Source organism: Lynx canadensis, chromosome A2, assembly GCF_007474595.2.
Source record: "Lynx canadensis isolate LIC74 chromosome A2, mLynCan4.pri.v2, whole genome shotgun sequence".
Lineage (NCBI taxonomy): Eukaryota > Metazoa > Chordata > Mammalia > Carnivora > Felidae > Lynx > Lynx canadensis.
In genome coordinates, this window is record NC_044304.2 from 17,584,597 (window position 1) to 17,604,561 (window position 19,965).

The following is a 19,965-nucleotide window of genomic DNA, read 5'->3' on the forward strand; positions in this document are numbered from 1 at the left end:
TCTTCATAACCTAGTCCTTATCCCCAGCAAACTCCCAAGAGTTGTCCTTTCTTACCTCCTGTCACTTGTCTTTGGCTTTCCTGCTCTGACACCTCCCCCCAGTTTCTTCTAGGTGCCTTTCCCCTGGCCTCATCCTCCCTGACATTTTCAGGATTGGGATCCCTGTGCTTGCTCATCCTCCCACATGTCACAGACAAACGCGTGAAACCTTCATGGTGGAGGACGGTGGCGGCTCCATGACCCATCCAGAGCTGTGCATGGATAGGAGGGGCTGGAGGCCAGGAACACCCAGTGGCTGGGAAATCACAGCCATGCATCTGACAGGCATATGCCCATGGTGGGGGCAGAGGACACCAAGCCTGTGAAGCTGGGAAATGGTAACTTCCACAGCTGCCCAGGGAAATCAGCCCCTCCAAAGCAGAAATTAAACTCCCTGTGCCAAACATGAGGGTCTCAACAAGATTGAGTGTCCTCCATCAGCAAAACTAAAAGGCAACCAACGGAATGGGAGAAGATATTTGCAAATGGCATATCAGATAAAGGGTTAGTATCCGAAATCCGTAAAGAACTTATCAAACTCCACACCCAAAAAACAAATAATCCAGTGAAGAAATGGGCAGAAGACATGAATAGACACTTCTCCAAAGAAGACATCCAGATGGCTGACACATGAAAAAATGCTCTACATCACTCATCATCAGGGAAATACAAATCAAAACCACAATGAGATACTAACTCACACCTGTCAGAATGGCTAACACTAACAACTCAGGCAACAACAGATGTTGGCAAGGATGTGGAGAGAGAAGATCTCTTTTGCATTGTTGGTGGGAATGCAAACTGGTGCAGCCACTCTGGAAAACAGGAGGGAGATTCCTCAAAAAATTAAAAACAGAACTACCCTAAGACCCAGCAATTGCACTACTAGGTATTTACCCACGGGATACAGGTGTGCTGTTTCGAAGGGACACATGCACCCCTATGTTTCTAGCAGCACTATCAACAATAGCCAAAGTATGGAAAGAGCCCACATGTCCATCGATGGATGAATGGATAAAGAAGATGTGGTATATATATACAATGGAGTATTATTCGGCAATCAAAAAGAATGAAATCTTGCCATTTGCAACAATGTGGATGGAACTGGAGGGTATTATGCTAAGCAAAATTAGTCAGAGAAAGACAAATATCATATGACTTCATTCATATGTGGGTGGAATTTAAGATACAAAACAGATTATCATAAGGGAAGGGAAGCAAAAATTATATAAAAACGGGGAGAGGGACAAAACATAAGAGACTCAAATATAGAGAACAAACTGAGGGTTGCTGGAGGCATTGTGGGTGGGGGGATGGGCTAAATGGGCAAGAGGCATTAAGGAAGACACTTGTTGGGATGAGCACTGGGTGTTATACATAGGGGATGAAACACTGGAATCTACTCCTGAAATCATTATTGCACTATATGCTAACTAACTTGGATGTAAATTTAAAAATTTAAAAACTAAAAAGAAAAAAGATTGAGGGTCCTCCAATGACACTCTTGATCTCAGGGGCATGAGTTCAAGCCCCACCTTGGGTGTAGAGTTTACATTAAAAAAAAAAAAAAAAGTGTACTCAACAAGATTGAGGGTCCTCCAGACAAGACACATGATGTGAGGACCCAGACCAGCTAGACTAGCTCAGCAAAAAAAATGCCAGGCACAGGTATGGGGTAGAAGGGCAGGGAAGCTGGGGCTGTTCTCAGAACCACCCCTCTGACAGCCTTTCTCCTCAGGCCTCCCCCACCCCCCTTTCATTCCAGCAGGTGCCCTTCCGTGCTTAGAGGCAGGCCCTACCTCAAATTATGCCTCTTTCCCATGTGGTCTACACCTCATCGCAGGGCACCACCCCCCCACACCTGCTCCCCCCCTGTTCCAGGCCAGTGGCACCACAGTGTCCTCCCCTATGACCTCACCCTCTCCCTCTGCATTCTGCCTTGCACTGCTTGCTGGTGTCCTGGACCACCTGACTGTCACCTTCCTCACCTTCCTCCCACAACTCCACTCTTGCCCCCTACCCACTGTGCTCACAGTGGCCCCTGCCCTGACCTCTCACCCAGCGCATTGGCCTCTGAGATTTCCTGCCCATCCGCCGCCATCCAGGCCCTGAGGACTCCCAGAACACCACCTCCAAAGACCTTCTGGGCCTCCACAGACAACTGACACCTGTATCCCCAGTTCCACCTGATCACCCAGGCTGGTACTCAACTTCCCCCCCACTCTGCCACTCTCATCTCCAGAACATTCTTTAAAAAAAAATTTTTTTTCAACGTTTATTTATTTTTGAGACAGAGAGAGACAGAGCATGAACAGGGGAGGGGCAGAGACAGAGGGAGACACAGAATCCGAAACAGCCTGCAGGCTCTGAGCGGTCAGCACAGAGCCCAGCTCAGGGCTTGAACTCACGGGCCGTGAGATCATGACCTGAGCCGAAGTCCTGAAGTCGGACGCTCAACCGACCAAACCACCCAGGCGCCCCTCCAGAACATTCTTTTACTCACCACTGACTCAGCTCTGGTCTCACCACCTCTCTCCATGCTTCCAGTCTTGATCTTCCTAAAGAACAAATCAGTAGCCCTCCGGACTCTAAACCCTGCAAGGGTTCCCCAAAATTCTTTTTTTTAAGTTTATTAATTTTGAGAAAGAGAGAGACAGAGAGAGAGAGAGAAAGCATGAGCGGGGAGGGGCAGAGAGAGGAAGAGAGAGAATACCAAGCAGGCTCTGCATTGTCAGCGCAGAGCCCAACTTGGGGCTCGATCCCACAACCATGGGATCACCACCTGAGTCAATATCAAGAGTCAGATGCTTAACCAACTGAGCTACCCAGGCACCTCTCTACCCATGGCTCTTAAGATAAAGTTCCAACTTCAGTCCCAGCAATAAATGGGGCTCTTCGTGCTTCCTGGCTCTGCAGACACCACACACATTTCCCACCCCTCCCTCAACCTTTATATTCCAGTTGAAATACCACCTCCTCCAGGAAGCCTCCCAAGATGTCAAGTCTGAGTTAGGGCTCCCCTCTGTGACTCCCCCAGCCCAACACAAACAACCCCCTGGGTCATATGGGTGTCTTCTGCTACTCTGGGGGCTCTATGAGGCTGGGCTAGTGTCTGTCTTCTGTATCCAGCACAAGGGCCATGCATGCACATAGTAGGTGCCAGATAATTGAAAAAGGAAAGACAAGATCCCCTTCAGCCCACTGACCTCTTTCCCCTGAGTCCCAGTCCTGAAATCATTCCCCCTGGGGGCGGGCTGCCTCAGTGCCCCCAGTCCTCGGTGCCACCCATAGGAGGGGCCTGTGGCAGCAGGCTGTCTTCTACTTTCCCCTCCAGTCCCGCCCTCCACCCTACCCTGTCCTGGGGCTCCCTTTTCCTGGGCTTCTTTCTAGGCTTGGCAAATAGAAGGCAAAGGTGGGTGGTCAGGTGGGAGAGGAGAGTGCAGGGGTGGGGCTGCTCCCCCCTACTCCTTCCCCAACCTCCTGCCAGCAGTCAATATGTGCCACCCCATAGCCACTCCTCTCTCCTCCTTCTCTTTCAGGGCCATAGTGCTCAGAAACAGAGATTTATCTAGAGGGCCACAGGAGTGAGTGACTTCAGAGATCCCTCTGGTGGACAGATTACAGGAACTGCAACTGGAGGTGTGGGGACCAGTACGTGGCTAAGGGATGGTCCCACACCAGGTTCCGGTAACCCTTCCCCACTTTGCCCCTGTAGGCCTGTGGACTGAAAGGTCTCCTGATGTTAGCCCCTGGTGCTGCCCCGACCTAAGTGGCCACTTGAACCTGCCTATAGCTCTGTAAATGGCCCCTGTATTGAGCGCTGACCTCAAATGCCCAGCCCCCAGCGTGTGGCCAACCTGTAGTGGCAATTCTGCATGGGGAGCACCCAGTGATGCCCAGAAAGCCCAGTCCCTGACAGGGGGTGGGCGCAACCTGTCAGCCCACGACTGAGACTCTGGGCCAGGAGAGGTGAGTGCTGTTAAAAAAAAAAAAAAAAAAAAGAGACGGGGCGGGGTGGGGGGGTGCGGGCTCGCCTGGGTGGCTCAGTTGGTTAAGCGTCGGACTTTGGCTTAGGTCTTGATCTCACGGTTCGTGAGTTCGAGCCCCGCGTCAGGCTCTGCTGACAGCTCAGACCTTGGAGTCTGCTTCCGATTCTGTCTCCCTCTCTCTTTTGCCCCTCCTCTGCTCTCTCTCTCTCTCTCACAAAAATAAACATTAAAAAATTAGAACAAAACAAAACAAAAATCACGGGCCCCAAATGACGTCCCTCAGACCAAGTTCCCAAACCAGGCCTTGATACCCGATCTAATTGCAGTTTCAACCTCTCCCAGAAATGTAGTCTTAACCGGTCAGTCAGGAATTTTTCAATCAGCGCCACTGAGTCGGCCTCTTGCTCCTCTCCCACCCCTCAAAGAAAGATGGGGTCGTCTGCATGATAAGACACCTTGCTTCGCCCCCCCAGAAAGAGGCCAGGTCTGGAACAATCCTTTTCTTTTGCTAATAACCTTCCTGCTCCCACCCTCCTTCTATAGAAACCTTCCGTCTGGTCCCACTCCTCAGAGCTCCCCTCCACGGGTAAGATGAGATGCTGCCCACTTCAGGAATCACTTAAGAAAGCCAATTAGATCTTTAAAATTTACTCAGTCGAATTTTTGTTAATTAGCAGTGCTAAAGTAGAGGCCCCTGCCATTCCTCTTCACCCAGCACCTGGGCCCCTTTCTTCCACTTGAGAAGGCAGAAATGCCAGAGACTCACTGGCTGGCTGTCCTTCGCCCCAGGGCAAGGGCCTTTGTCCAGGCCCAGCCAATCAGACATACCCTCCCAGGAGTTCGCTGGGGGGCTGGCTGCCACGTCTGGACAACAGAGAGCCTCCTTCGAGGCTCAGGGCTCGAAGTGTCTGGGCTATGTGAGGATCCTGCAGTGTCTGGGCTACGGTGAGGATCCTGCGGTGGCGGTGGTGGTGGTGGTGGCTTGCTCAGCAGGCCAGAGCAGGACGGAGGTTTGCACTGGAAACGAGCTGTCCGGCTCTGAGTCTTGTCCTCCGGCCCCCTCGGTGGCTCTGGAAGCTACACAAGTTCCTTTTCACAAATTCTGTTTCTGATTAGGTCGGGCAGAGTCCGTTTCCTGCAAGTGATAGAGATGTTGTCACCAGGAATGGCAGAAGGTGCTGCGGGGAAATAGAGGTGGGTCCGGACTGGACATTTGTCTGGTAGGAGCTGAAGGCGGTGGAAACCCAGCTAGGATGAAGGGAAAGGCTCTAGCGAACCTGGCAGCCTGAAGCCACCGCTGGGGGTGTGGTGTAATAAAAAATACGTGTTCTTAGTCCCTGCTTCCTGGCACCGGAGCGCCTAAAAACACTTGGATTTGCTGTCTTTCGTATGCTAATAAGACTCCCGGCCGGGGAAAGCCAAACCCTTTAGAAAGGTTCTGGATGGGGGCAGGTCACCATAAAGACCAAGCCATGAATAGAGGGTAGGAACTTTCAGCCCAAACTGGGGAGGTGGGGGGGTGGAGATCCACTTCTATCAACCAGAGGCCAATGGTTTTTTGTGTTTTTTTTTTATAATCAACACCAGCAATATCAAATTTTCTTTCCTTTCAAATATAAAGTTTTAGGGGCGCCTGGGTGGCTCGGTTGGTTAAGCGTCTCTTCATTTGGCTCTTGACTCTTGGTTTCAGCTCAGGTCATGATCTCGCGGTTTGTGAGTTCAAGCCCTGTGTCGGGCTCTGTGCTGACAGTGCAGAGCCAGCTCGGGATTTCTCTCTCTCTCTCTCTGCCCCTCCCCGGCTTGCTCTCTAAATAAATAAACAAACAAACATAAAAATTTTTTTAAATAAAGTTTTAAAGTCAAAACATTATTTTTAAAATTCTAATCCAAGTATTTTATTATCTATGTAACTTGGTTTCTAGGGTTTTTGAAGGTAAGGTCTCCCAGTACCCCACTTCTACACTTGTCCTTAAACTTGCAAAGGCCAGTGATTTAATTAATGGTGCTTCTGTAATGAAACCTCCGTAAAACCCCCTACATCGTGGAGTTCTGGGAGTTTCCAGATTAGTGAACGCACTGATGTGCTAGGAAGGCAACAGCCCTGGTTATCCTGGAAACTCCACGCCACCCTCTCCCTCTCCCCAGTACCTCATTCTATACATCTCTTCCGTTTGGTGGTCCCTGAATTGCATCTTTTTTAAATGTAAATAAAGTGTTTCCCTGAGTTCTAGGAGTCATTCCAGCGAGTTATTGAATTTGAGGAGGGGGCTTAGACCTGATTTATAGCCAGTTGATCAGAAGTTATGGGTGGCCCTCTTGGGACTTGGGACCAGCACCTGAAGTAGGGTCAGTCTTGTGGGACTGAGCCCTTAACCTGTGGGGTCTGCACTAATTCAAGAGTTGGTGTCCAAATTGGATTGAATTGTTGGACACCTAGTTGGTGTGGGAGAATCAGAGAATTACTTATTGGTGTGAAAAACCCCACAAAATTTAGTGTCCCAAGTGGCATCAGAAAACAAGACACCACAGGTAGCCCCTCAGGTGAAGAATCCATTGATACTCGGGCTTTGGAAGGCCAAGGGCTTCACCTTAAAACATGAAGGGCCTGAGAAATGCACTGACTGCTGCCAGGTGGTTGCTTTTAACAGCATCCAAACAGCTTAAAGAGAACAACAGGGTCAGATTCCCAGCTGCTGTGTGTCCAAGCACAAATGGAAAACTTTCTCCGGGTGCCTGGGGGGTGCTCAGTCTGCTAAGTGTTCAAGTCATGATCTCATGGTTCATGAGTTTGAGCCCTGTGTCAGGTTCTCTGCTGTCAACACAGAGCCCGCTTCAAATCCTCTGTCTCCCTCTCTCTCTGCCCCACCCCTGCTCAGGCTCACACGCGCGCTCTCTCTCTCTCTCTCTCTCTCTCTCAAAAATAAACATTTACATTAAAAAAATTTTTTTAAACTTTCTCTGCTTTGCAAAGGAGTCTCCTATCTCTTGCAGCCATGGGGCTGAGACAGCCCATTATCAAACCCATAGGCAGATTCTATGGCTTCCAGGTGAAAATCTGAGGGAATTCACAGCCTCCCCAAATCTTTAATGTGAAAGCCAGGCACTGCTCAGGACAGAGCACCGAGAGTGTGCAGCAACACTGGGAAATACTTCGCAGGCCCACATCCACTGGCCTTCTTACCTTCCTTGACCCACGAGCATCACCTGACACAGCGGGGCTACCTTCCTTGACCCATGAGCATCACCTGACACAGCGGGGCACTCCCGGCTCCCCCACGCTCCCCACACTGCTCCTTCTCACACTGTCTGCTGGCTCTTCATGTCACGCTCGTAATGTGGGGTCCCTAGGGCTTGGTCCTCAGGTGCCATTTCTTCTCTATTTATATTCCCCTTGAGAGCTCATCCAGTGTCACGGCTCTAAGCACCGTCTACACACGGATGATGTCATTTCTTATCTCCAGCCCAGGCCTCAACTCCAGACTTCAAGATCCAACTCCTGTCACACCTCCACTTAGATCTCCAGCTGGCATTTAATCTGAATGCATCTTCAGCTGAACTGCCCCATGCAGACTTTCATATGTCCACAGTGGTGACCCCACCCCTGGGCACCATGTCTTTCTCATAGGCCTTCATCCACACCAGCAGCCAATCCTGGCTCTACCTTCACAATTTAGGCAGAATCCGACTACCTCTCAGCAGCCCCAATGCCAGCATCAAGGTCTTTCACCCGGATTGTCACAGTGGCTCCAGGCAGGTCTCTTGACCTCCACTCTGCCCCACTGAAGTCTATTCTACAGGCAGCAGCAGCCAGAGGGACCCTTTAAAAATGTTCATTGATGGGGCGCCTGGGTGGCCTCAGTTGGTTGAGCGTCTGACTTCAGCTCAGGTCGTGATCTCACAGTCTGTGAGTTCGAGCCCCGTGTCAGGCTCTGTGCTGACAGCTCAGAGCCTGGAGCCTGCTTCGGATTCTGTCTCCCTCTCTCTCTGCCCCTCCCTTGCTCATGCTCTGTCTCTCTCTCTCTCTCTCTCAAAAATAAATAAACATTAAAAAAAAATGTTCATCGGATCAAGTCACTTGGCTCAAAGGCCTTCATGGGCCTCTTATTTCCAAGGCCCCATATCACCTGTACCCCATGACCTCTGACCTGGCCTTCCTCTTCTTCACTCTGGCTTCTGCAGCCATCCACTCCACGGCTTCATCCAGGCCTTTTGGCCACCTTCTCAGTGAGGCCTTCTTACACGCCCTCCCACACCCTCCCCTCTGTCCCAGCACCCTGGGAGGAATTACATCCTTATGTATTTCTGTACTGTGTCTCCCACGGCAGTTCTGTGACAGCAGGAGTTTGCCTGTCGGGCTTACTGCTCTGTCTCCACAGCTTAGCCCACAGTAGGCACTTCACCTGTTAACAAATTACACAGGATGAAGATCTATGAATGAACTCAGAGGAAACATTATCGTTTGCAAGGGGAAGCCAACTCTTCTCCTTCCCCTCTTCCCAAACTCCTCAATAACCCCAGTATCTTAAACTAAAGATGCATTCCAGTGGGGCGCCGGGTGGGCTCAGTCGGTGGAGCATGTGACTCTTGATCTCAGGGTTGTGTGTTCAAACTCCAAATTGTGTACAGAGATTACTGAAAAATAAAATATTAAGGAAAAAATAATAAAATATTAAAAAAGAAAGACGGATTCCAGCATGTCTGGAGATCTTATTACAAAGTAAAATGCAGAGGGGAAGGCTTATGTATCAAAGGAACTGTAAGACTTTTGTTAACTTACCTTGGTCACAATGTGGAGAATATGTGCAAGGAAAGATTGAGGTCCTAGACCCAGGAGATAAGAACCTAAGTTTAGATTGGGCTGAATTTATTGATACAGGTGCACTGGACAGAAATTTTGGATTCAGTGTGCTGGCTTAAGCCACTAAGGCTTGTCCTGTGTGTCTATCCGGTTGGCTGGAAGACAGCAGAGTCTCCCTAAATGCAACAGAGATGTCCAAAGCCCCCTGGTATAATGTAGAAGAAAGAATCCAAAACCTTAGGAAGATTCATTCATTCACTGAAATCCAATGTTGGGCTGAGTTCATCAGACAACTCACTCAGAGATACTCCCTTTACCGTCATTTAGAAGTTCACTGCCAAGGACATCATCTTTGAAAAGTGATGCTATTTCTATATAAGGTCACATTGTGAGGTACAAGGCTTAGGTCTTCAGTGTATGAGTTGTTTTGTGGGGGGACACAATTCAACCTTTACTTAACAAGCACCGTAGTCACTGTCCTCCATGGGTCAGGGATTCTGACTGGAGACACCGTAATTGAGATGACTCCTTGATTTCAATGCAGATACCAGGACCCTGGGCACTGAGAGGCAAGTAGCAGCCTTGAGCTGCCAGAGGAGAGAGAGGTACAGAGACCATGACATGCAGGAGACTTAGTGGTCATCTGAATGGCCTGGCCTGAAAGGATCTTTGCCAGGATCACCAGGCCCCTAGGACCAAAACTGACAGGGAGGCCCATAGAGTCCTCCTTGATGTGTGTAATAAAAGGACCAGAGGTCAGACCAACAGAGACCTGCCTGCAACAGAGAGGATTTTTTTTCTCCAACGTTCTAGGTAAAATCAGTTCATAAACTCAGGGGTCCCTGAAGGAAGTAGGGTGGGTGCCCTTTAAGGAAGGAGGGCCCTGTGCAAATGTTACAGGTTCATGCTGGCACTTTCTTCACAGTCCTTCCCAAAGGGACTTGTGGCCATTAACTAGGGTGTGGCCGACATGAGTTCTAGTGTACCCCAAAGCCATGTTTCTTTTCTTTTCTTTTTTCTTTTCTTTTCTCTTTCTTTTCTTTTATTTTTGAGAGTGAGAGAGAGAAGGGGAGGGGCAGAGAAAGGGAGATAGAGAATCCCAAGCAGGTTCTGCGCTGTTGGCGAAGAGCCCGACTTGGGGCTTGATCTCACAAACTGTGAGATCATGACCTGAGCTGAAATCAAGAGTCGATGTTTAACCCACTGAGCCACGTAGGTGCCCCCATTTTCTTTTTTTTAAAGTAATCTCTATGCTCCATGTGGAGCTTGAACTCATGACCCCAAGGTCAAGAGCCATATGCTCCCCATCTTTCACTTTTAATAAATAGTTTTGTTCAGTGGTGCCGGATGGCTCAGTCAGTTAAGCATCTAACTCTTGATTTCAGTTTAGGTCATAATCTCACAATTTGTGAGATCAGGACCTACATGAGCTTTGCACTGACAGCACAGAGCCTGCTTGGGATTCTCTTTCTCTCCCTCTCTCTCTCTCTGCCCCTCCTCCACTCACGCTCTCTCTCTCCCTCTCAAAATAAATAAATGAATGAATAAATTACTTAAAGAAAAAAGGTTTTGCTCAAACAACAATGTGCCCAGCCCCACACATGATTGGTTTAAGCCATACATGCCAACACTCCCCTTTGCTGATGATAATTGTATTTTAATTTATTAATATATAGTATATGATTATTATATTATAAATATAATTCAAATATTGCTGAAACCTATATCTTTGCAACATTTCTTTCTATCCAAATACGCTTGATCTTAACATCCAATCATGGTCATTGTTTTCTAGCAATCCAAAATGCTACAAAATTTTTCAACATGACAATATATAATTGCTCTTTCTAGGTTGTGGTAGAACACTGGACCCAAAGAAAAATTCTCATAGTGTTAAATCTCATTCCTTCTGCTGTTGCTTTGTTGCTAAAAATCTTTAACACCTTCTTCCAAAAGTGCTGAGGCCTCTCAGGTCAGGTGTCCACCCAGGAACTCAGTGCCCAGAGACAGGGTGAGGACCATCAAGCTGTCTCCTAATTTCACCTACCAGGAGGACCGTTGCAGCTGGAATCCCTCTGAACTCGGGGATGATGCCCAGGGGGTTTTGTCATCCATCATGACACAGCTGGGTAAGGCACAGCCATAGCCACTGGCAACACCAAACCACTCAGAAACAGCCCAGCCACAGCCACCTCCAACCTGACACACCGAGAGAGGTGCAGATGGGCACCCAGCCATGTCCAGCCCCATTATGTCCACTGAAGAGCAGCCCTGCCCTCCCAACAGCCCAGCCCCAGGGCGAGAGGTATGGAAAGTCCAGTGATTTTCTGGGGCACAAGAAAGGAAAAACCCTGCCCCTCATCTCATGTTCCCCAATCCAGAGGTAGGTGACAAAGAAAACACAACAGAACTAGCCAACACGCCCCCACCCACAGCCTCACGCAGACCTTCCGTCCATCCTCCATCCAGCCCCTGGTTCCCCTCTCCAGGGATGCCGACATTTGAGATCCATAATTTCCCCTCATTGGTGCTCTGCTCCAAATGCCCCCTCACACATCTGCTTCCTGCTCAGGGATGAGCACCCAGAACCCTAGGTTGGCCCAGAGAAAACTCGGCCCTGTCCCTGCCCATGTGCACCAGGCCCAGGGCACACTCCAGGGCAAGACAGTTTCCTCTCCAGAGAGCGGTAGGCATGGAGGTGGGAGCTGGACCAAGGACCCCAACACAGACCTACGAGAGACTACAACATGGGAGTGTGCAGAGCCAGCCGGAAATACCTCACAAATGGAGAGATGGTCACAAGATACAACCTTAGATTCTTATATATTTTATTTTTTTTTAAAGTAAGCTCTAGGCCCAACATGGGGCTCGAACTCACGGCCCCGAGATACAGCTGCACACTCTACCAACTGAGCCAGTCAGGTGCCCAATTTTTTTAGAAAAAGTATTTATTGCAAAGAATGCTAGACACAGTGTAATGTGTGGCTGAGATCCAACAACCTCCATTCTGAAAAGAACGGGAAAGTGTCTTCAACACAAGCACATCCACCATCATGGATAGAACCAGTGGCCAACCCAGTGGGTTGCTAACCATGCAGAGACCACTCCAGGGCAGAGGCAGAGAGGAAAGGCCCCAACCCACACCATGCCCCCAGGCTTCCTTCTGCCTTATCCCAGGCCCTGTGACACTTTGGGCCCGGCAGCTCCTGACTGCCCTCTGGGCACAGAGAAAAGGCCTCGCTGGTCATGCCTCAGCCAGTTCGAGGTCCTGGCGAAGTGGGGACATCCAGACGTAGGTGCCACCAACAAAAGAGACCCATTATGGCCAAAAAGTGAGTGTGTCCAAGTGACCGAGTCACCCAAGACTCTGGGGACACAGAAACAAAGGCTGTGGTCCTCATGTCCCAAAGGCAGTGGCATGGTCCCCTGGTCCTGAGTCTAGGGCTTGGGGCTCTGGCAGGAGGTAAGTCCAGAAGATCTTGCCCCAGCCCTCCACCGTGTCTGTCCACAGCCACTGCAGCACCCAAGGCTGACAGACCGCCAGCTGGGGCAGGGACATGAACTTCCCTCAGGGACAGGTGGCACCTGCAGGCTGCAAAGCCCCGGAAGGCTGGGAAAGGTGGGTTGTTCTGCCAAGGAAGGTTCCGGGTGCAAGGTGGGCTCGGGATCCTGGGTCCTGTGGACGGTGGGGCGTCCAACTACAGGTCCAGACACCTCCTCACCCAGCCTTGCGACTTGCTGGACAGGTCTCCTGCTCAGCTATAAAATGGAGCCCAAACCCACTGCCCAGCCTGCCTCTCTGGGCTCAAAAGAACTCAGGGGCGTGACAGATGGTAGCCTTCTGAGGTCGTTTTCTGCCAGGCTCCCATACACGTGAATCAAAAGCTACGATATGGCTGAGCAAATCCTCCCCTGGACAGGGTGCCTCAGGAGTCCGCCCTTTCCCCGGCTCAGTCCCACGGGCAGAGGTCAATGAATGCCAGGACAGGCTTTTTTTTCTCCGAATCGTTCACAGCAAATGCATGTCTCGGCCACCGGGGTACACTCCTGTGTGGACACAGGCGGCAACAGGCAAGAGGTAGCCTAGCAGGCAGGGCCAGGAGGGGAGGGGGACAGCAGCCCCTCCCTCAAGCACCTGGGTGTACACTGGGAAGAACTCACACAACCACCCTGTCTTTACCTGCTTTCACTGTGCAGCAGGTGGGCAGGGGTGGCCTTGGCCATCAGCTCTCGCCAATGTTCCAGTGTGTGCGCAATTGAGAAGCGGTGACCACAAAGGCCGTGTTCCCTGTGTGTTCTGTACATCATGTCGTGGTGAAGTGAGCACACTGCTCATACAAGTGGCCTAGCCAGTGGAGGTACCTGCCTTGGTGGCTCTACGGGTCCTGGCAGGGCAGGATGGGAAGGGCTCTTTCTCACCCAAGGCAGTGGAGCTCAGGCTGCCATGAAGACCTTGCCTCAGGCTCAGGAAGTGGCCACAGAGGAGACGGCGGAGCCCCTGCAGGGGGCCCCCGGTCCACCTCAGACAGCTCGGCCGTGGTGGGATCGTCACAGCAAGTGCTTTCTGTTCACATGTTTAGGGTTTCACACTTCACAAAGCCAACCGACCGGTGAGAGGACACCTCACAGCTGCAACAGAAGGACCGGGTTGCTAGGAAACCTCTCACCAGCCCAGGGAAGACGCAGTCTGGCCAAATGATTCTTAGCAGCAAGTCAGGCACCACGTATAACCCTGTCGCCATTAACAAGGAAGCAGGTGGGCTGGTGCGGGGGCTCTGGGTGCCACCAACCAGGTGTGGCGTTGAGGATGATCCAGCATAGAAACTGTCACATGGAGCAGGGGCCTGTAATGATCTCATCTGCAGAGATCAGTACCTGCCTGGGGGTCGCAGTGGATGAGACATGGTCACTGGTGAGCAGGGACCGTGACGAGGGCTTCCTCTGGAGGCCTCGAGATATCTACATTCTGCAAAACAAACAACACAGAAGATTCACGCTGCGGTGAGAATAGACAGACACCCACTGTCCTGCTGCCTACTTTCCTCATCACTGTGCACCTCTGGGTTCACATACTCACCCCCCAGGAGCCCTGGCTGCAGGACTCCGTTCCCCAAATTTCCCTAAGAGCAAGGGCCCAAGAGCCTCTCAACATATGGTGGGCGGACGAACACAAGGGTTCAAAGGCAGGGGTGGAAGATGCCCCCAGTTCCTGCTTGCTCCTTGGACACAGGCCGGGCATCACCCAGAGTAAGGCCATCTCCACCTCCTGCCCCAGGCCTGAGTCAACCAGGAGGAAACAGCTGGCTTGCATCCTCGTCAGTGGGGGGCAGGGAAGGGAACCGGCTCCTGGGGGCGACCTCCTCCTGGCTCTAAGTGTCGGTGGACAGGTGTCAGATGTAGCCCCAGCAGCTTGTGGACATCTCGTAGTCTGTGGCGTGCTTTGTCCTCTCAGACCTGGGGTGGGGCACTCTGGACCTCCTGAAGCCCTCGGCTACAGATGGGCCCTGTCAAACCACAAAGTCCACTTCCTTCCACAGCTTGCTGGGCTGTGGCCTAAGGGATTGAGAGCCTGACACCTTCCTCAGCTTCCTGAGATGGTCCTATGGGACCCCCAAATCCTGGTGGCCCATCTTCTTGATTGGGGGCCCTCACAACCATCACCTGCTGAAGCAGGTCACATTGGGCCACAGCCCCATGTGATGTGATGTGCACGGATCTGCAGGGAGGAAGACACTGCCCCCACGGGCACACCTGTGCGTGCCCTGAACCAGCCACTGGAATTGGAGGGGCAGGTGCAATTCTCATGGTGGGTGGGGCAGGCTTCCCGAGGGCCCCCTTTCCCATCACATTCCCAAGAATGGGCTAGGACCCAGGGATCCCGCCACCTGAAAGGAAACCAGCCAGGAACCTATGGCCAGCAGAAGTTTGCCTCTCAGAAGCCACCACGCAGAGGTGGGCAAGGTGGCTGCCACCTACCCCATGGTCATGCTGGCTCCTGTCCCGTTGATGCGGGCATCAGCCCCCAATGACTGCTGCCTCCAGGGGCTTCTCTTACCATCACTAACCATCACCCTGTCAGTCAGTACTGGGGCCCAGTACCTTCTGGGCTTTCTTCCGCACAAAGGGTGCCTGTTAGGACATTCCTTCTCCTGTGACCTGTGGGTGCCAGGCTAGGCCTGGGGCAGACTCTCAGGACAAATAGAGAAGTGGCCTACATGGTAGATGGTCCCGGTGATGGGCAGCAGTCTTAAGAACATGCACATATCTCTGCCAGTGGGGTTCAAGGTCAAGGGGTGGCAGGTGAGCAGCCCAAGGCTTGCACCTTTGATAGGGACCCAGAGCCCCCCATGCTCCACTGTAGGTGGCAGCAGGCACAACAGAGGCCCCAGGGGCCTTCTTGCTGCAGTAGACCTTGTGAATGAGGTCCAGAAGGGCGACTCCGGCCCTTGGCCTCAGTGAAAGAGAGACCTCACGTGGACATAGAAAGTGGTTCTGGGCAAAACTTTGAGGAGCTTCTATCTTAAACAAGGCACTGGGGGAACACAGGATAGTGAACTGCTCTTCTGCATGACAGTCTCTGTCTAGTGCCAACACCCTCTCAGTACCTGCACAGCCCTTTCTGCAACAAAGCACAATACCATTTTAATTGTTAAAGGTGTGCTCAAGTTGGAAAAGATGCTCGTGAGGCCTGAGCTTGTAGGGGAACATGGAAGGATCCCCACATGCCCCCTAGTAGGGCCTCTTGCTTCTTTCCCAGCTGGGATCCCCCACCCCCTGGCTCAGACCGCTACGGTAGGGCTGCTGGGAAGAAGCCACCACACCCAGACTCAGGCACTGCCTAGCCTGGGGACCCAGCTCCAGGGATTTCTCCACCCCCAGGCCAGCAGCCTCGGGAAGGCCTAGCCCAGAGCCATGACCTCGCCCTGGTGATAAGACAGCAGCTTTGGCAGAGAACTCCAGCTCACTCTGGCAGGCACCCCAGTTGGCTCTGGGCCTTGAAGATGCTGTGCCTGGATACCCCCAGGAATATGCTCGCCCCCACAGCAGTGACCCCGTTGCTACCTGAGGCCTGTCCCGGTGCGTATTCACAGCCATCACGTTCAGGAATATCGACTCCACTTTACAACCTGCCAAAGGGAAGATGGAAATCCATTTCCCCTCCTGGAAGGCCGCTGGAGCCACAGAGGGTAGAAACATCTCTCAGGTCGAGGCCTGGGGTATGATAGACTAGACAGCCATCCTCTGCCTCGTCCTGGTCCTCTCACCTTAGGCAGCTCTGCAGAGCATGTGAGGAAGGATGAGGTACCCAGTCAGGCCCACATTTATCACGTGCCACAGCGCAGCCTTGGTGAGGAGCCCAAACACCCAGGCAGGGCTACACTGAGGACCCAAGCTGCCCACTGGCAGGGCGGAGGGCAGTCTAAGGAGTGGCGGGCCTGAGCTCCGGCATGGAGTCATTCTGTGAGTCTTCAGAGCTGCCAAACCACTTACAGCCCAAGCACACTACAAACACAAGCCCGATAGGCCAGGTGTTCAATGCAGTGGGGGACGAGGGGATGAGCACACACGGGAATGACATCAGCTGCCACTAGGCTTTACGGTCATTCTCCGGAGGACACGACCACCTGAGGGGTGCCTCATGGCCTGTGTTGAAAGTGAGGAGCTGAGACCCAGGAGCTCGGGCCCTGCACCCAGAATATTTTAAGGCCCAGGTCCTGGAGGCTTTGGGGCTTTACGGGGGTTTCAGAAAAACCAGTAGAAAAGCCCCTCATGTGGGTGGGTGATGGTTGAGGATCACTGGAAAGGCACCAGTGGCCACAGAAGTTAAAAACAAACAAACAAACAGAAAATAAAAAAACAACAACTAAAAATTATAAATTGGGAGGGGTGCCTCTCTGACTGGCTCAGTTGGTAGAGCATGTGACTCTTGATCTCTGGGTTGTGAGTTCGAGCCCCACACTGGGTATAGAGCTTCCTTAAAAAAAAAAAAAAGGTAAGTTGGGAAAGGTAGTGGAGTGGGCAGAGGAAGAATGAGTCCCTAAAGGAATTTTCAAGGGATCTAAAGCAAAATTGTGGAACCCTGTGGAAAGCCAGCATCTGGCAACCAGGTCAGTGTGCAAGAAGCTTCCTTACCGTAAGCCACAGGGGTCAGCTTCAGAACGGTGTGCAGTGGACACTTGAGGTAGGGCAGCTGTTCTGTGGACACAGATGGGGAGGGCTGGCACGCCAGGGACGCCCACACGACAGTCCCACTGTCTCTCTCACATACACACATCCCACCTCCCTGGGGGCCCGGCCCGCACCTGCGGCCTTATCCAGGAAGTAGGCCAGGAGGCAGCGCATCACAGCCTGGTGGCAGATGACCAGCACATTCTCTTGCCTCTCCAGCTCCATGATGACAGGCTCGAGCCGCTGGACCAGGTCCTCGTAAGACTGCAAGTGCAAGTGGGAAGGGTCCCTTAGGCCCTGCTCCAGGGGTAAGTGATGGAGACATCCTGGGTACCAGCTACCTCCTCGCTCCTAGGATGCTCACCATTCTGGGAGGTTGCAGCCTGGTATCCTCCAGCCTGGCCCCTGGGGACCCTCTAGGACAGTGAGATGTCCAGTTTGAGAGGGGAGCTGGGAGGGGAGAAAGATGGGCAGCCTGGGAAAGGGATTGCATCCTCCACCCCAGGCCAGGTCCCCAGAGGACTAGAGGGCAGGGCTGGGCCTCAGGCTGCCATCCTAAGGGGCCACCTCTGTGCTCACCTACAGGGCCCTTGGCTGAACCCTCCACTGCTGGAACTCACATGCTGGCAACTGAGGACTGGTAGGAGGCACTGTGCCCTTCCAGCCCACAGTAGATGGAGTGCACAGAAATAGCTGTGGGGGCAGGGGCAATAAAGGCTCCCAAAACTTCCTGGAACAAGACCTGTCCGCATGCCTAAGGGGCCAGGAACAATGATCCTGGCAGTCTCCCTGCCCTGTGCCTCCCCTGGGTGCTGGGAGGTAGCTGACAAGGGACACCTTAGACCAATCCCTCAGCCATGAGGTTTAGAGATTTCCACCAGGAGACAGAGCCCTCTTTGCACACAACCAGCAAAACAAATGTCTCCAGCTGGGAGCTGAATGTGCCTCCACGCTCTGACTGAGAGCAATGCCTTGTAGTTCTGGAGGAATCCTAGATCAGTCCTTTTGGTAACTGCTATTTTCCTGTATTCTCAAGTCTGAACAGCCAGCTGCTTTACTCCTTTTTACTGTTATCTGGGTTAGTTTTAAATCTGAGCTCTGCCTCATAGTACAACAGGAAAAAAGTAATGCTACCCAGAGCTGTGCTTTTCCCGAAGACAGTACAGCAAAGGGGCCCCAGAGTCTGGACTCTGGGGTGGGGATGGGGACTTCCACATGTGTACGTGTAAGTGTGCATACACTTGTGTGTCTGTAGTGGTATCTTTATTTGGCCACCGCCCTAGGCCACCTCCTGGAAGTAGGAGATACTGGAGTCAAAGGCCACCTATTTCTGACCTGGGGCCTGGGCTGAAGCAGGAGCCAGCCTGAGGGAAGGAGACAAGAGCACATGGCTTGTAGTGGTCACGACTCAACCGGGAAAGGTCTCCCTATGTCTGCATTCGGGGGCCTGTGTCTGGAGTCACAGGGAGGACACAATCCCTGTGATACCCCGGGGAAGGGAAAAAGGCAAAGGTAGGGAACACTGGGAAGCAGGGATCCAGAGTCTCAGAGGTGGGAGTCCCGTGCAGCACTGTCCATCCACTGTCCAAGGCGGGTAGGGACTGCGTGGCCTGGACCCCATGGCTGGGAGGTGATGGAGATGACATGCACACCCAGCCTGGCCAAGCTCTGAGGTCAGACCCCACCTACCGCCCACACAGCCTCCACAGAGCACCCCCCAGTGGTCCTGGGGCAGACGGCAGGTGGCTAAGCCCCCAAATCCCACCTACCTCCCCCTTGGGGTACCGGTACCGGTACTTGTCCTGGTCCCGCAGGGCAAACTCCAGTGGATAATGATCCTGAATTTCCTCGTAAGTCATTTCCTCACAGACGCCCTAGGGAGACACCGCGGTCATCACACCTCCCATGCCAGGCCCGGGGATCAGCCCTGTGTCGGGGGGAGGGCAGGCAGAGGGGATCAGGTTTACAGGGTATTTCCTGGGTCATGGGGGCCCTCCCAGCCCAGAACTTAGAATGCATCCGGGAAGACTAGGTCCGTGGGACCACTGAGCAAAGGGGGCAGCTTCTGGTTTGTAAAGAGCTTCCAGGACAGTCTTTTCCATCCATCCAGTTTATGCCATAAAAATAAATACAGAGGGATGCTTAGGTGGCTCAGTCAGCTGAGCGTCAGACTTCGGCTCAGGTCATGATCTCATGGCTAGTGAGTTCGAGCCCCACATCAGGCTCTGTGCTGACAGCTCAGAGCCTAGAGCCTGCTTCAGATTCTGTGTCTCTGTCTCTCTCTGTCCCTCCCCAACTCATGTTCTGTCTCTGTCTCTGTCTCTCTCAAAAATAAACATTAAAATAAATTAAAATAAAAAAATAAACATTGAAATCAAATAAATAAATAACACAGAATGTTAACTATGTGTCTTTTCTTGTGTCTTTTGTTTTCTGTGCTATAGAGATACTCTAAATATGGATTGTTGTACAAGCTATAAAGCAAGATTTCACTTGTGTCTCTTCAGGATACACACACACTCACACGTAGCATAGATTACCTTATACAAATGCTATTTTTCTTTTAATGTTTATTTTTGAGAGAGAGAGAGACAGAGTGTGAGTGGGGGAGGGGCAGAGAGTGAAGGAAACAGAATCCGAAGCAGGCTCCAGGCTCCAAGCTGTCAGCACAGAGCCTGACATGGGGCTAACCGTGAGATCATGACCTGAGCTGAAGTCAGACGCTTAACTGACTGAGCCACCCAGGCACCCCTACAAATGCTATTTTTTAAAAATCCATCAAAGAAGAACACTGGTTGAGAACACCAAAGCGTGATTTAAGGGTACTGAGAGAGGAAGTAATAAAATGCCCTAATAAAAAGCTACTGAGGGGCGCCTGAGTGGCTTAGTCAGTTGAGTGTCCAACTTCAGCTCAGGTCATGATCTCATAGTTCATGGGTTCGAGACTCGAGATGGGCTCTGTGCTGACCA

At 51.9% G+C, this 19,965-nt stretch overlaps 1 protein-coding gene across 5 annotated transcripts in view; it reads right to left on the reverse strand.

Moving 5' to 3' along the window:
• Positions 1-4,673: 4,673 nt before the first annotated feature.
• The window catches only part of PFKFB4 (6-phosphofructo-2-kinase/fructose-2,6-biphosphatase 4), a 41,776-nt gene continuing 26,484 nt past the window's right edge, over positions 4,674-19,965 (reverse strand). For 2 of the 5 annotated variants that reach the window (XM_030306684.2, XM_030306681.2), the window contains exons 10-14: positions 18,765-18,869; positions 17,130-17,259; positions 16,960-17,022; positions 15,889-15,953; positions 10,330-13,792 (exon numbers count right to left, since the gene is read on the reverse strand). In XM_030306684.2, coding sequence (XP_030162544.1) covers positions 13,733-13,792; positions 15,889-15,953; positions 16,960-17,022; positions 17,130-17,259; positions 18,765-18,869 — 423 coding nt within the window. In that variant the 3' untranslated portion in view covers positions 10,330-13,732. Of the gene's footprint in view, positions 5,164-10,329; positions 13,793-15,888; positions 15,954-16,959; positions 17,023-17,129; positions 17,260-18,764; positions 18,870-19,965 lie in introns of those variants that run through there. The other 3 variants (XM_030306683.1, XM_030306682.1, XM_032591906.1) reach the window with 3 other exon arrangements.